General features: G+C 31.9%; 1 protein-coding gene across 1 annotated transcript in view; it reads right to left on the bottom strand.

Annotated features, from left to right (window-relative positions):
* LanB2 (laminin subunit gamma-1) overlaps window positions 1–11492 on the bottom strand; it is a 75204-nt gene extending 63712 nt beyond the window's left edge. The window contains exons 1-2 of the mRNA XM_076406738.1: window positions 11346–11492; window positions 5628–5923 (exon numbers count right to left, since the gene is read on the bottom strand). Coding sequence (XP_076262853.1) covers window positions 5628–5765 — 138 coding nt within the window. The 5' untranslated portion in view covers window positions 5766–5923; window positions 11346–11492. The remainder of the gene's footprint in view (window positions 1–5627; window positions 5924–11345) is intronic.
* Window positions 11493–14703: the final 3211 nt, after the last annotated feature.

Below are 14703 nucleotides of genomic sequence, written 5' to 3'. Positions count from 1 at the left end.
ATCTGCAAAAGGTCCTAGCTACATTTCCATCCTTTTTAAATATTTTTATACATAATACTTATTTATCATTTCATCCATTAATATTATAAACAGAGTTGAAAAAGAGAGGAAAAACTAAGACTGAAATAAGATAAATGAGCAGAGACAGAAATAAATTTGGAATTTTTATGTGGAGCCAAAATTACAGGTTCTTCAAACAGATGTCGCTAAGCTTAATTATGCAATGTTATGAATTGACAAATATGTCATTTTATTCTTCCGACATCAAGCTTCAAAGCTATAGAAGTTATATTTTGCGAAAGTAACACCGTCATATACGTCTAAAAATATAAAGTTTGGTGCCTGAAAACGTGCTTTTGCTGTATGTATTACATATCTCATTTAGTCAAAAGAAAAAGCAGCTGAAATCATTGCCGTTTTTTTTTCTGTTACCAAGATGACCAGCTAGACACAGACCCTGGGCTACGATAGGGATTGTCGTATTTGGTTTAACTACCGGGGTTTATGGATGGGTAGGGATTTGATCAGATTGTCGTCGTGTTCTAAGAGCTGAGCATCTTCGTGATGCTTTTTACGAACGGGATGCCTGATTCTAGGTGTGTATTCGCGTTCCTCATAAATCATAAGGCATTGAGCAACGCGCGGACTTTTTTGGATTGGAACACTTGGAGTAAGGCAAGATGTCTCTCGGAGACGTACCTGTACCACACCTGTGCTCCGTAGAGACAGACTGGACGGACCATTGTCTCAGAGAGGAGACTGTATCGCCGACCTTTACTTGAAAGCATCTATCTTCTAAGTATGAGTGGATCATTTACTGGTAGACGCTTGTGGTGAAGCTGCTCTAATCTTAAATACATGGGAAGGGTATTTCGATAATTAAAGACCAAAAACGTTCTGAAAAACGTTCTGCTAAACTGCATGTGTTATTGTATGAAGATTCAACTAAAACTCAAAAATAATTATCAGAATGTGGCTTAAGAAACGATTAGCGACCGATTACGAGCAATGGGGGAAATAAAAAAGATGAGTGTCGAGAATGAATAGTGAATAGAATAGTGACGAGTGACGAAAAATGGATTTATTTTGAAAGCTCTAAGTGCAAAGTATCATGGTTATCCGGAATGGACCCGTATTTTTTTCTGGAAAGAAAAAATGTAATGACGTTGCGATATACCTAGTAGACACTAACCATAATATATCAGCTACAAAAGGTGACAATATTTCGGCAGAATTTGATCTGCCACTTTCAGGTCTCGGTTTTTCCGTTTCTACTTTTTGTTACACGAGCTGTTTGTTAGAAATATGTATTATTTATGTACATAAAATCGTATTATATTACACTGTAAAATCAACCTACTTTTCTAATATATACCCATAAAAAAAAAGAATATCACCGGTCGCTTTACTTTCTCATCTGACCAATCAAACGTTGAACGGCACATAATGATTTTTCAGAGTGATTTACTCGAGTGGTCGAAGAGGAATCGACGTTCCTTATTTAGTAAGTCGAGTTTCTTTGCCTTTCGCGTTCCGTAAAAGCAGACCGCATGGCGCGGGAATGTTGAACTGCAGAACGACAGCGGTTCGACTATGGGCAGTGTGTTGTTTGATTTAAGAGGTTTTCCTTTTCATTAGACAGGGGCGTCACGTTCTGTTGCCGGTCGATTAGAGATGTGAGAGAGTCCATAATGAAAAAATACTTGAGGCATTAAGTAAATGTTGGTCAATATAATTTATTTCGTGGGGATTAGTGAGTTTATGTTTTAAATTAGTTAATAAATGTTCATGTGTTCATAGAATTATCTTAAGTATGTCGAATTTTACATTGTGGAATAATGGTCTACAAAATATCCAGAAATATTACCTGTTAATATCGAAGTAATATAACTCTTGGATAATATCAGAACAAACCATTTGATATTGTATAGTGTAGTGTAGTGAGGTGTATTTAACAGAAAAACAGCAATGCTAATACATAAACGTTATTACACTAGAGACTAAAATAGGGCCGATAGGTCCACCTAGATATATACCTAATATATAACAGGTCAATTGAAAAGTCCCAGATTACCATCGTAAAACACATTTTTCTGCCAAAATTAAATTTTATTATTCAACATTATTCCCTTCAAGGGTGATACACTGATTGTAGCGACCCTCCAACTTTTCGAAACCATTTTTGTAGTACGATTTGCCATTTGCTTCAAAATAGGCCTCAGTTTCGGCAATCACCTCTTAATTCAACGAACATTTCTTTCCAGCGAGCATTCTTGTAAGATCCGAGAACAGGAAATAGATCATGGCGGCCAGATCTGGAGAATAAGTTGGATAAGGAAGCAATTCGAAGCCGAATTCATGAATATTTGCCATTGTTTTCGCTGACTTGTGACATGGTGCATTGTCTTGGTGAAGCAGCACTTTCTTATTCTTCAAATGCGGCCGTATTTCGGCGATTTCGTCCTTAAAACAGTCCAATAACGCTATGTAATAGTTGCTGTTGGTAGTCCTTCCTTTTTCAAGATAGTCAATGAAAATTATTCCATGCGCATCCCAAAATACAGATATTAATTCGCGATAATAATTCGTGAATGATATGATATACACGTTCAGTTGATATCTGTAGAGTGCCTGTTATTTTGTCGGCGCCAACTCCTTTTTGGCTGCGTTAACCATCTTCGGTGCTCATTTCACCACGTCTAAACTTAGCATACCAATCCTTGATGGTTGATTTTCCTGGGACAGTGTCCGAATAGTCGGCATCAAGTCAAGTTTTTGCTTCAATTGTATTTTTCTCCTCAAAAAGCAAATATTTCATCAACACGCGAAATTTTTTTATCAATTTTTTTCACAATAACAAAAGTTGCTTCACTCAAGATTCTATAATTCACAAACTAATGATTCGACAGTTGTCTTTTGAGGGTTAAGGCTAACTAAAAAACATATGGATTTTATTCTAGTAGCGCCATCTATGTGTCAGGCCGGGCGCTTTTCAATTGATCTGTTACCTTTTTTGAACAATGTGGAATGCTAGAATGATCATGTCATAGCCAGTAACATGTGTCAAATATATTTCTATTTATTCGACAACTACAGCTACATCCCAAATTATTATTTGTTGATTCCCATCAATTAACATTATTGGAAACTCATCGACTAAACACTAAATTAATCTTATGTAAGGACAAGCTTTATCTACTTCCACAAGAGCATAATAACACTTATAAAAATCAATCTTTTATCAAACTGAAATCTAAACCTCACAGCCATATTAGCATTAAATGCTTTATAGTTCGAATCTATATGTAAATAATACTTGATAATTATTTTATACCGTTCAAAAGATGTTCATAATGTTACTACGACTCTTATTTTAAATACGGTTTTACCAGCAATATATTACAGTTGATAAATAGATCCATAAAAAGAGCCGATGCACAACTAATAAAATGACACCTGCGGTGAAGACACTTTATCTCCAGATTATTTAAAATAATTCTAAAATACATTCAAATGTATTACAAAATATATCGGATAGACAGAGCAGAAAGTCGCATGAACAGCTATAGTTTTGGTTTCAATTAACTTTAATTATTTCGTAATCTAATTCAATTTCTTTGAAATACTTCATTCTCATTGTTATTATTATTGGAGTTCATTAAACGTTTAAATCGACTAACGAGAATACGACATATATATATAGTTATAATGGATGCGCTAAATATTGACTCTGTTTATTATGTAAATTCTATTTTAGCGTATATGAGTTAGTGAACCTATATGACTCATGACCGTATTTTAAATGAAGACACGCTGGTTTGATGTAATGCTCATATGTGTGTTTTTGATTTAAATCATTGTAGAGAAAATAATTCCATAACAAGTTACACCTACTAAAATATCTTGCATATTATTATCATAATTAATTAGATATTATGCATGTATTGCATGCAATTAGAGTCATAGGGTGATTAAAATTAACAGTTAAGTTAAACAATTTATTATATAGTCTTATTAATAGTTATTTAATAGTTTTTTTTACATTTATTAATTTTTCCTTTATTTTTTTTCTCTCTGAAGATATATACCATATATGAGACCTGAAACGTGTTGCAACAAGCAAGAATGGACAGGAGAAAAATAAGAGGGCGGCCTAAGCGAATCTGCGATGAAAGTGTCAGGGAAATATTTCAGAAAGAGCATAATCCCGACCAAGCAAAAAGACTCAACAGAAACATAGGGAAGAGCTATCACTATTGCACCACAAAATGTATTATATGTAGGTGGTGATATAGACATAATTAACAACCATTAAATTTAAATATAAATTAAGAAAAATGGAATATAACTTAATATATGCTAATTAATATCTCAACATTTTAAAACTTTTAATTAAAGAGCCTTTTAGACAAATTGTCTTTGTGTCAAAATGTTTAATATTCATAACAAGAAAAGTTAAAATATATAATGCTATGTGTATAGTTTCTACTACTTAATATCTTGATACCTAAGGCTAAAAAGTGTTATGTCTCTTTCAATGAATAGAATATATTCAAATATATATTTTATATAATTTATCAAGCTTTAGATAGGTAATTTTAATGTGTTATTGATTTAATTGTTATCATGCCGTGACAGAAAAGTATAAATATAGAAAAAAACGCGAAAAACAAATAATCTAGTACAAACATTATAATGAATACTAACGAATTTATATCAGTGCTAATTTATTTGTTAATGATTTATTCCATTATAAGCCTATTATTTAAAAATGAAGTGTTTTTAAGAGAGTATAAGAACTGGTAACTTCAATCAATTAATAAATTGTGATTAAAATAATAAACTGGTCCATTATATTTTAATTAGCAGAAAATCAATTTTAGTTAAAGAAAAACAATAGCTATCAAAATATAAAAAATAGATCTCTTAATTTAAAGACTGTCAGTGGACTTTTAGAGTTATATGGAACATTTTGTGATAGTTTTTCTTTCCCTTGTTTTATTTTATGTTAATACCATCATTATCTCATCTGAGGTCCGCTGTAGTCATCATAACAGTGATCAGTCATAACAACATTTTCATAACTTTTAGGGCCACAATTTAGTAACCATAAGGATGCATGATATTAATATGTTATTTAATATGACGTGTGTACACTTTATAAGAACATATAACTGTACTATACTATACTGATACTATATTGTACATATTTGGAGTATGAAAAGTACATAGATAATACTAGATAGAAAATAATGTTACAGCAGAAGAATACATACAACATCTAGAGCATCATTAATGGTATGAAAAAAAAGCAAATAAAATTAAATTAACTCCTAATTTATTTGTTATTGGTGTATTTCATTGTATTCATATTATTATATATTATCATTATATATTTCATTAAATACTATAATAAATCAAAAATTAAATACCATTTTTAACTGATTCATCAAATTTTAAATAGTAGAGAATTAATTTTATTTAAAGAAAAACTAAGATATAAAATTTAAAGGCGCTTCATTTCAATTAATGGACTATTTTAGAGCTATACATAACATTTTCAGATAGTGTTAAGTGCTTTTAACTTTCCCCTGTCTTATTTTACGTTAATACCATCATTATCTCACCTGAGGTCTGCTGAAATCATCGTAACAGCGGCTTTCCTTTTTCGTACCGATCGCCGGCGTATGGTCGTACTCGTGCTGACTTGAAGCGATCGCCCATCCGCACGAAAGCACCAAATAAAAGTTCAAACACTTCCACATCGTTATTTCGGGACACTTTTACGTCGCGCCTGCCTCCGAGTCAGTGAAGATCGAGGAATATCGGCATAACAGCGCGTGATTTGACCGACGTCGGTTGCAGATGAACGAGTACTCGACAGAACTAAGAATTAGTGACGGCCGGCTAGCGTGTTGTAAGCCTGAAAAAGTCTCTTCGGTTATCTTGCGGTCGTTCAGAATGTTTTATCAGTCAGGAGGGAGTAGCTGAACGGAAAAGGCTCATGATAAGTCTTTCGCAAATATATTTATTTAGATGTATTGTTATTGGTAGGCTTGTTACCGTTCTGTGTATCTCGAAACGGACGAACAAATAATGGTACAATGTTTGACGATGACGATTGATAAAACGACAATTTTGGAACTTGCAATTGCTTTACTACAAGGCCTAGTATGGAAATAAAACCATAAATTATATTTAACTAGCGACCCGCCCCGGCTTCGCACGGGTGCAATGCTGATATTAAATTAAATACACTACAGAAAAAATATGAACGTTGTATATAAAAACATAGCGGCCCGCTCCGACTTTGCACGGGCATAAAATATATATGCCTATGTCACTCAATGAAAACATGATTAAAATCGATCCAGTATTTTTGGTTCATTCATTACTGCCCTTGGCCTGCACGCATTAAATTTGGAGTAAAACAATTCCTCTTCCCCTATACTTACTATGAAGATTTCCTGCTATCTTTGGAGTATCTAAATTCATACAATTTTTATTACATTACACATTTTTAAACGCAAATTTTAAATTTGTAATATCTCCGAAAATATTTGTTTAATTTAGATGCTGTAAGGAACCATATTGATCTATATTAATTGCACACTGTATTTAAGGTACTTAATTCGATAAGGATTAATGCCGTATTGCTTAAAATAGCTTCGTAAATAAGCCATTTTCTCACGTAAAAAGTAAACAATAAAAATGGTTAATGTGGGTTATCCCTAAAAGATAAACATATACCATCGCGGACTTTTTTGTAGACCTTTTTATGGTGTACAATACTGTAGTACATTAATTTGATCTAACTTGTAGGGTTAGACAGCGTTTTTGCTAATTGCTAAATAAGTCTAAAAAAATAGGTTAATTTACGACATCACGTTAGAAACCTCTAAAATTAGCAATGTTGCCTTAGTATATTATGCATGTATTATACATATAAACCTCCCTCTTGAATCACTCTATCTATTGAAAAAAACCGCATCAAAATCCGTTGCGTAGTTTTAAAGATTTAAGCGCACATAGGGATATAGGGACAGAGAAGGCGACTTTGTTTTATACTATGTAGTGATATATAATTTTATAATATTGTTGAAATTCTTTGAAAAGTGAACCTTTCTTGGGAGTTTATATCTCTAATAGTTTTATATAAAGTTTCAACAGATTTTAATGCATAACGCTTTTAATTTATTAACTATTCTGTATTTATATAAATAATAGCTATTCTGTTCACCAATTATCTATAGTCTATACAAAGTTTTTTGTATATACGTCATCAAGATGCTCAATACATTGCCTGCCGCAATTTGTATATTCTTCTCCTATTATTATAGTTAAAAAGAGAGAATGCTGTCTGAGTTCGAACGTGTAACCAAACTAGCCTGTCAAAGTCGCCTGGTTGTCAAACGTATGCAATGTTATTTAAAACAATAGTGACAATAGGTTATAAACCGACAAACGTTATTTTAACACTTTTCTTGTTTTGATAAATTGCAAATCGCTGCTAGTATTACTCTGATGGAAAATTCCGAAGCTAGAGAGAACAGCAACGAGATCATGGAGGTCCCCTCTTGCTAGTAAAATTAGTTACAAAGATACACATTTTTACTATTATATATTAAATTTGCTGCGATCTCTATTGAAAATGTTTTTTAGCGTGTTGCAGCTGCACTGAATATGAATATGGAAACAGTCAGTGAAATATCTCAAAAAATGAAAAATATGATCTTGAATTCACCAAAAAAAAAGCCATTCTCATAGGAATCGGGTGACATATCAAGATCAGCTTAAATATATGAAATGTATAAAAACAGGGAGTAGTTTCTCAATACAAACATAATTTAATATAATTATTTCTAAGGAAACTGTTAGTCTGAAAAGTATCGAAGAGGTTAAATGGAACTTCCAGATATTGCTTTTAAAAGAATAAAATTTTAATTAAAACATATAATAAAATGAAGGAAGATTTCAATTTAAGTATTTAGATGAGACTTTGAGATTTCACAATTAAGTTTTATTAGTCATAATATTTATTAATAATTCATTGCAGACATATTGTACTCTTTACTGGAGTTACTGTCTGTAGAAGAATATAGTAAAGGAACTGTAGGTATGTTTATCTTAAGAATGAATTGAAGAATGATCGTAATTCAACAAATCGTCACTTTTTTCTGTGAAATAAAATAGTTTTTGAAGGAAAATAGTAGTTTTGTTGTCATAAACCCTTTATAATTCGTAATTCATATAAATAAATGGTTATATATTTAGAATTTATAGGATCATTTCTTCGGATTCTATATATTCTCATTTATATTAATTAGAAAAATTATTAGAAAAACACTAAATTAAACGGGTCGGCTAATAACACTAACTCAGAATCACACAGAGATACTGTAACATATACTCCATTTTTGTCGACATATCAAAGAGTTACTAGGTCGTTCACTTATTTAATATTTATGAACGTCATATTTATTACAAATCTACGCAAAAATTACATAGAGAGCTGCAGTAATCTGTAACGCATCTGTAATCTGCAGTAAAGCTGTTTTCAAAAATAAATAATGTTTTCTTTAAAATGATTTTTATCGTCATTCTTCAATAGTGTATAAACGATTTAAGTGAACAAAAAGAGGAAAAATCCCAAGGCACTATAAGTCCTTACACCACTCAGAATCATCTGTCGTTAATTCACCGAAACTAATCACCGTAATACAGTAATAGTCACGATTTTTTAAAATTAGTAAATACTAATAGTAGTTCCAGGTAATTTTTATCCATTTTAGAGAACATAAATTAAGCAAAGGTATTTTTACGCATAAAGGAATATTGAAAATGTTCCTAGATTTCGATAATTTTTATTATATTTCCACAAACACAAAATAATAGCGCTCATGGCTATAAAATTCGACTGTAAATCTACATAACGATATGCTAAAAATAGCATATTGTAGTTTCAGTTATACAATATTTAGAGATTAATCATATTTTACTTATTAAGCCACAATTTTCAATTAAATATTTATAAATATTGTCCAGACCTTTAAAAAGTAAACCGCAATGAAATTTAGTAGAATGGTGAGTCGATTTTGAAAAGTTTAAAATACTGACTGACATAAATTGTTAAACAGCTTCAAATATATTTGCGCCATTATTAGGATTCACCTGTTATGATGAAGAACTGTCTGTTTGAAGTTAGAATGAAGGGAACCAAACTACACGAACCTGTATAGTGTATATTATATATATATATATATATATATATATATATATATATATATATATATATATATATATATATATATATGTATATATATGTAAGATGTAATTAATAAAAAAATGTTTGTTAATTTTAATAAAGTGTAAAATGTATTTTCTTAAAATCTTAATCATAATTAAATAATGGGTATAAATACTTTTATTGTTTCTTTATTATTGCTATATATAGCATCAAGAATCAGCAAAATATATTAATTATTATTTACGTTTGTATTTTCTGAACTACAGTCACACTTACTGCATTAAATTTATATTTATTTTCATGAACTTAATCCTTGAAACTTTAAATTAACAGTGGAAGGTCATTAAATTATTAATAGATTTATGGTTTAAGACAACAGACGTAAATATTAGGAAGCGGAAAGATTAAAAGTATTAAAAAATAAACACATATAATACGGTAGTTTTTTAGTACTAATATGTCAGTAACCAATTATAAACAGACGTTATTTAAAAATAAAAATCGGGTATCCAATTTGAAGCGTGTTTATTGACATTTGATGAAAGGTATAAGGCTTCTGGAGCCCTTTCCGCCCACGTAACAGATCAATTGAAAAGTCCCCGGCCTAACACATAGATGGCGCTACTAGAATTAAATCCATATGATTTTTTGTTAGCTCTAACCTTCAAAAGATACGTGTATAAATTTGACATCTGTCCGATCATTAGATTGTGAATTATACCATTTTGAGTGAAGCAGCTTTTGTTATGTGAAAAACATGGATAAAAAGGAATTTTGCTTGTTTATAGAATATTGCTTTTTGAATAGAAAAAATACAGTTGATGCAAAAACTTGGCTTGATGCCGAGTTTTCGGACACTGCCCCAGGAAAATCAACCATCAAGGGTTGGTATGCTAAGTTTAGACGTGGTGAAATGAGCACCGAAGACGGTGAACAGGGTGGACCCCCAAAAGACGTTGTTACCGACGAAAACTGAACGTGTACATCATATCATTCACGAATATTTGGGTACGAGAAAGATCTGGGTAAAGTGGGTGCCGCGCAAGCTCACACATAAACCCGAGTTTTTGCATCGATATATCACAATGGATGAAACATGACTCCATCATTTCACTCCGAAGTCCAATCGACAGTCATTCGAGTGGACTGTACACGATTAACCCACTCCAAAGCATGGAATAATGCAAACGCTGGCATAGTTATGGCATATTTTGGGATGCGCATAATGGAATAATTTTCATTGACTACCGTGAAAAAGGAAAAACCATCAACAGCGACTATTACATAGCGTTACTGGACTGTTTGAAGGACTAAATTTCGAAAAAGGACCGCATTTGAAGAAAAAGAAAGTGCTGCTTCATCAAGACAATGCACCGTGTCACAAGTCAGTTGAAACGATGGCAAAAATCCATGAATTGGGCTTCGAATTGTTTCCTCATCCACCGTATTCTCTAGATCTGGCCCTCAGCGACTATTTCCTGTTCTCAGATCTCCAAAGGATGTTCGCTGCGAAGAAATTTTCATCGAATGAAGTGATCGCCGAAACTGAAGCCTATTTTGAAGCAAAGGACAAATCATACTACAAAAATGGTATCGAAAAGTTGGGCGGTCCTTGAATGGAATTATTTTGAATAAAAAAAACTAATTTTGCCAAAAAATGTGTTTTACTGTGGTAGGCCGGGGACTTTTCAGTTGACCTGTTAACTCACAAATATGACTGATTGGAATACATTTACGTATCCTAGTTTCTCAAGCACCGACCTCCATTAGTGGAAACTTCACTCTAAATATTGACTGAAAATATTTATTAATCACACTGCAAAGTTATTAAATTATAAATAGGTTTGTGGTTTAAAACAACAGACTTTAATATTAGGTAGCGGAAAGATTAAGAGTATTAAAAAATAAACAGACATAATACAGTAGTTTTTTAGTAGTAATATGTAACCAAACAATTTTATAAATAGAAGTTATTTAAAAATAAACATCAGGAATACAATTCGAAGCACGTTTATAGAAACATCATGAGCGACATAACGTTTCTGGAGCCCTTTCCGCCCACATAACTCAAAAATATAACTGATTGTAATAAATTTACCTATCCTAGTTCCTCAAGCACTGACCTCCGATAGTGAAAACTTCACCGAAACCTCTCGGCACTCCGCCGACCTTTTGTGGTCTATTTTCGTCGCGAGAATCGATGTCGTACGTACGATCTGGCGTACGCAGCGCGTTGTCGTACTCTGAAGTGTACCTAGAGGATGTCGTCCTGCGTCACATGTCGCACTCGAGAGCAACGTGAAATCCAGATGCCGGGCGAGCGGGAACGGACGCATAAAGATCGGATCGAGATGAGCGTCTTCGGCGACTGCCGCTGGACCTTTCTGCGAGATAGGATATCGGACCCAGTGGCGTCGAAGAACAAGTCTCCAGTCTCATGGATTGCATTGTTATTTTATTATAACCTTTTATGTGATCAATAACATTATTATTTTGCCAAAATCAGTGTTTCACTAATTGTATATAGTAGTTTACTGAATTTTCGACGTTGCCAGTTCTTGTGAATTTTACGTATTTTTGAAGAATATAAAATGTTTTGAATAGTGTTGGGAACTATCGACTGAAATTGACTATCGACTGTTTAGTAACTAACTACTTTTTACTATCGACTATTTTTCGGTTCGATTTTATTACTTTCTACCAGTTATTGTACATCTTTAGTTTTTAGGTCTTGTTTAAGTTCTATTGTATTGTCTATATTTATTAAAGTATATTATTTAAAAATAGCAATTAACACATTAAAATACAATAAAGCTTTTGTGATGCAGTATTCCATTCCATAGAAAAATTCCATATATTTTTACAGATCCACAGAACATTCAAATATAAAAGTAATTTACTTCGTTTAAAATTAAATTATAAATTGCATGTTATCTATAATTATTATAACAGTATTCAGTAATTATTTTTTTCCTTCTCTTTTTTAAAGTTAATTCGCGAAGTAATTTATACAACTCCGTCTCTCTTATACTACCGTTGGAAAATATAACCACATATAAAATTAACTACCTAGACAATTATCTCCGTCCTTTCCTCTCTCACAATTTATACAGGTAAGGATTCGTACATCTTCGTCTGACATCATGAATTGAAAAAAAAAACAGTCGAACCGTAATTTAATTAATTACATGTAATTACTATTTTCAGTCGCTATTTTTTTGACTATAGACTGTTTCGACTGTTTTCAGTCGATAGTTCCCAACGCTAGTTTTGAATATATTATCTTGACTTAACAAATTAAACATTTTCCAACCGAACTTACATAAAGTCTACTAAAAAGACGTATAATTTTGTGCATGTGGTATGTGAAACTGTCAACAAATATGGTATAGTCATAGAGTAATAGAGATAAAACTCAATAGAGGGTCTCTCGAAAAAATGGTCATTCAAGTACTTTGATTGGTCAGTTTAAACGTCATTATACGACTTTGACCCGAAGTCACATTTAATTAAAATTATTATTTGCATTCATTAATTTTCTTTATTGTATTTCATAACTAGTATGTCTGGAATATTCACTCATTTCAATTTTATAAGAACTTTAGTATTATTTTTAAAATTATTATTTCAGTTTTGATAGTTTTGGTAGATAGCAAAACCACTATGAAGTTAAAGATTGGCCAAAAAGAAGTAACTTTGTTTGTGGTAAATCAATCGTTAAGTATGAATCTTTTATTCTACAAGAAAATGTGATTCTTCAACGCTTACATATAAAATTTTGTTTAATGAAAAATATTGTCAAGGCCATAGATAAAAATGATACAGTACTTTTGTATTTGAAAACCGATATTTCTAAATTAAGTGACTAAATTAAAATAATGTATTTTTGTCGGCCTAAAAATTAGAAAACTTGAACGAATGTGATGAAAATCTTACTGTGAGAAAGTTAGTAGCTTGGTTGTCTCTAATGGAAGTAATTCACTTATCTTTAGACAATCTTAAATATGAAAAATGCTATGAATGACTTGTTACAAGAATGCAAAACGATGAGGTGCAGAATGTCTGTAAAAATACATTTCTGGCATTCCTATTTCGATTTTTTCGAATTGACGAACGCGGTGAGCGTTTTGACCAGGATATAAAACCGATGGACGAGGTTATCAAGGTAGATGGAACGCTACAATGTCAGCAGAATACTGTTGATTTGTAATGAAAAAGGATTCAACTCTTCACAAGAGGAAAAATTAATATTTCGTCATTTTCTTTCAGAATATATTTTTTACATTTTTTAAATTAGTCAAAAATGAGCTAAATATTCTGAAAGAAATCGACGAAGTATTAATATTTCCTTTAAGTAGTTACTTAAAGCTGAGCTATTTTGATTCATTGTCTATTTGTAAATATATATTACTATTTTCTAATAAAATTAATAGTAAAAAAATATGATTTGAAATTTTCATGTCTTTATTTACTTCTAATGCTTTAATTTATTAAAACTTTTAAAATTTTACGTGTTCATGTATGTATGTACAAATAATTCGTTAAAGTTTGGGTGTTGAGCAGTTCTTGTAATTTAATAATATAATTAAAAATATATGTCTGTTATATGCATCATTAGCCATCATGCCTAGTTAAAAAAAGGAAACAAAATACCGTTACAGTATAATTATTACGTTAAGAACTATTAACACCAATTTTACTAAATTAAATTTATTATCAATAACCTCAAAATAAGTCTTGTGTGCCATTGTCGATGCTCCGTACTATGTTTCAAATGAACTGATACAACGTGATATTCCTCTAGTAGCAATAACGAGTATAATTCAATGAGTTTATGTGAAGTACTTCGAAGTGTCAGAGCATCCCAATGTACTCGTCTAACATCATCTGATCTGATTATTAGACATATATAGACTTTAGAATGAGCTTTAAAATAAGACTAATTAATTAAAATAGTATTTTGTACAGGAGATCATTTAATGAAGTGATTTTCTACATCCCATGTATATATAATATAAAATAACAAATACTGAATACCCTTTCTGCACACGCCTCTGATTTGCATCTTTCAACATCTGCCACATAGCCGTCATTTCGTCCGATCTTTCGGGTCTTCCAGGCCCTCAAATACCAAGAAACAATTTCGGCTACCGCCGCTCGGTCCCCAATCTTCAGACGTCCTATTAATGATCGTAAACATTCAGGGTTATTCGCAAGACCGGTCAGGGTGTTCATCATCGAATTGTGGCCCATTAACTTGACCCAAGAAAACTTTCCTAGGCTCGTACACCTGTTGATGCCGTCGTTTTGGTCTGTCGACACCGTTTATTAACTTTCGACGGCGCTTTTATTACTGTGATTCAGTTTTTTAAGTTCAACGGCTCACGAGGTCCTCTTCGGGCACAGTGTTTTGATAATTGACGGTTTAGTTATTCCACGTTTTAAGGTCAGTGTTA

The sequence above is a fragment of the Rhynchophorus ferrugineus genome, unplaced genomic scaffold (genome assembly GCF_030347505.1).
Source record: "Rhynchophorus ferrugineus isolate W39M unplaced genomic scaffold, kcgeb_rfMv2 rfM6, whole genome shotgun sequence".
NCBI lineage: Eukaryota > Metazoa > Arthropoda > Insecta > Coleoptera > Curculionidae > Rhynchophorus > Rhynchophorus ferrugineus.
The sequence above is the reverse complement of the archived record's forward strand: the minus strand, read 5'-3'. Positions and strand labels throughout refer to the sequence as shown.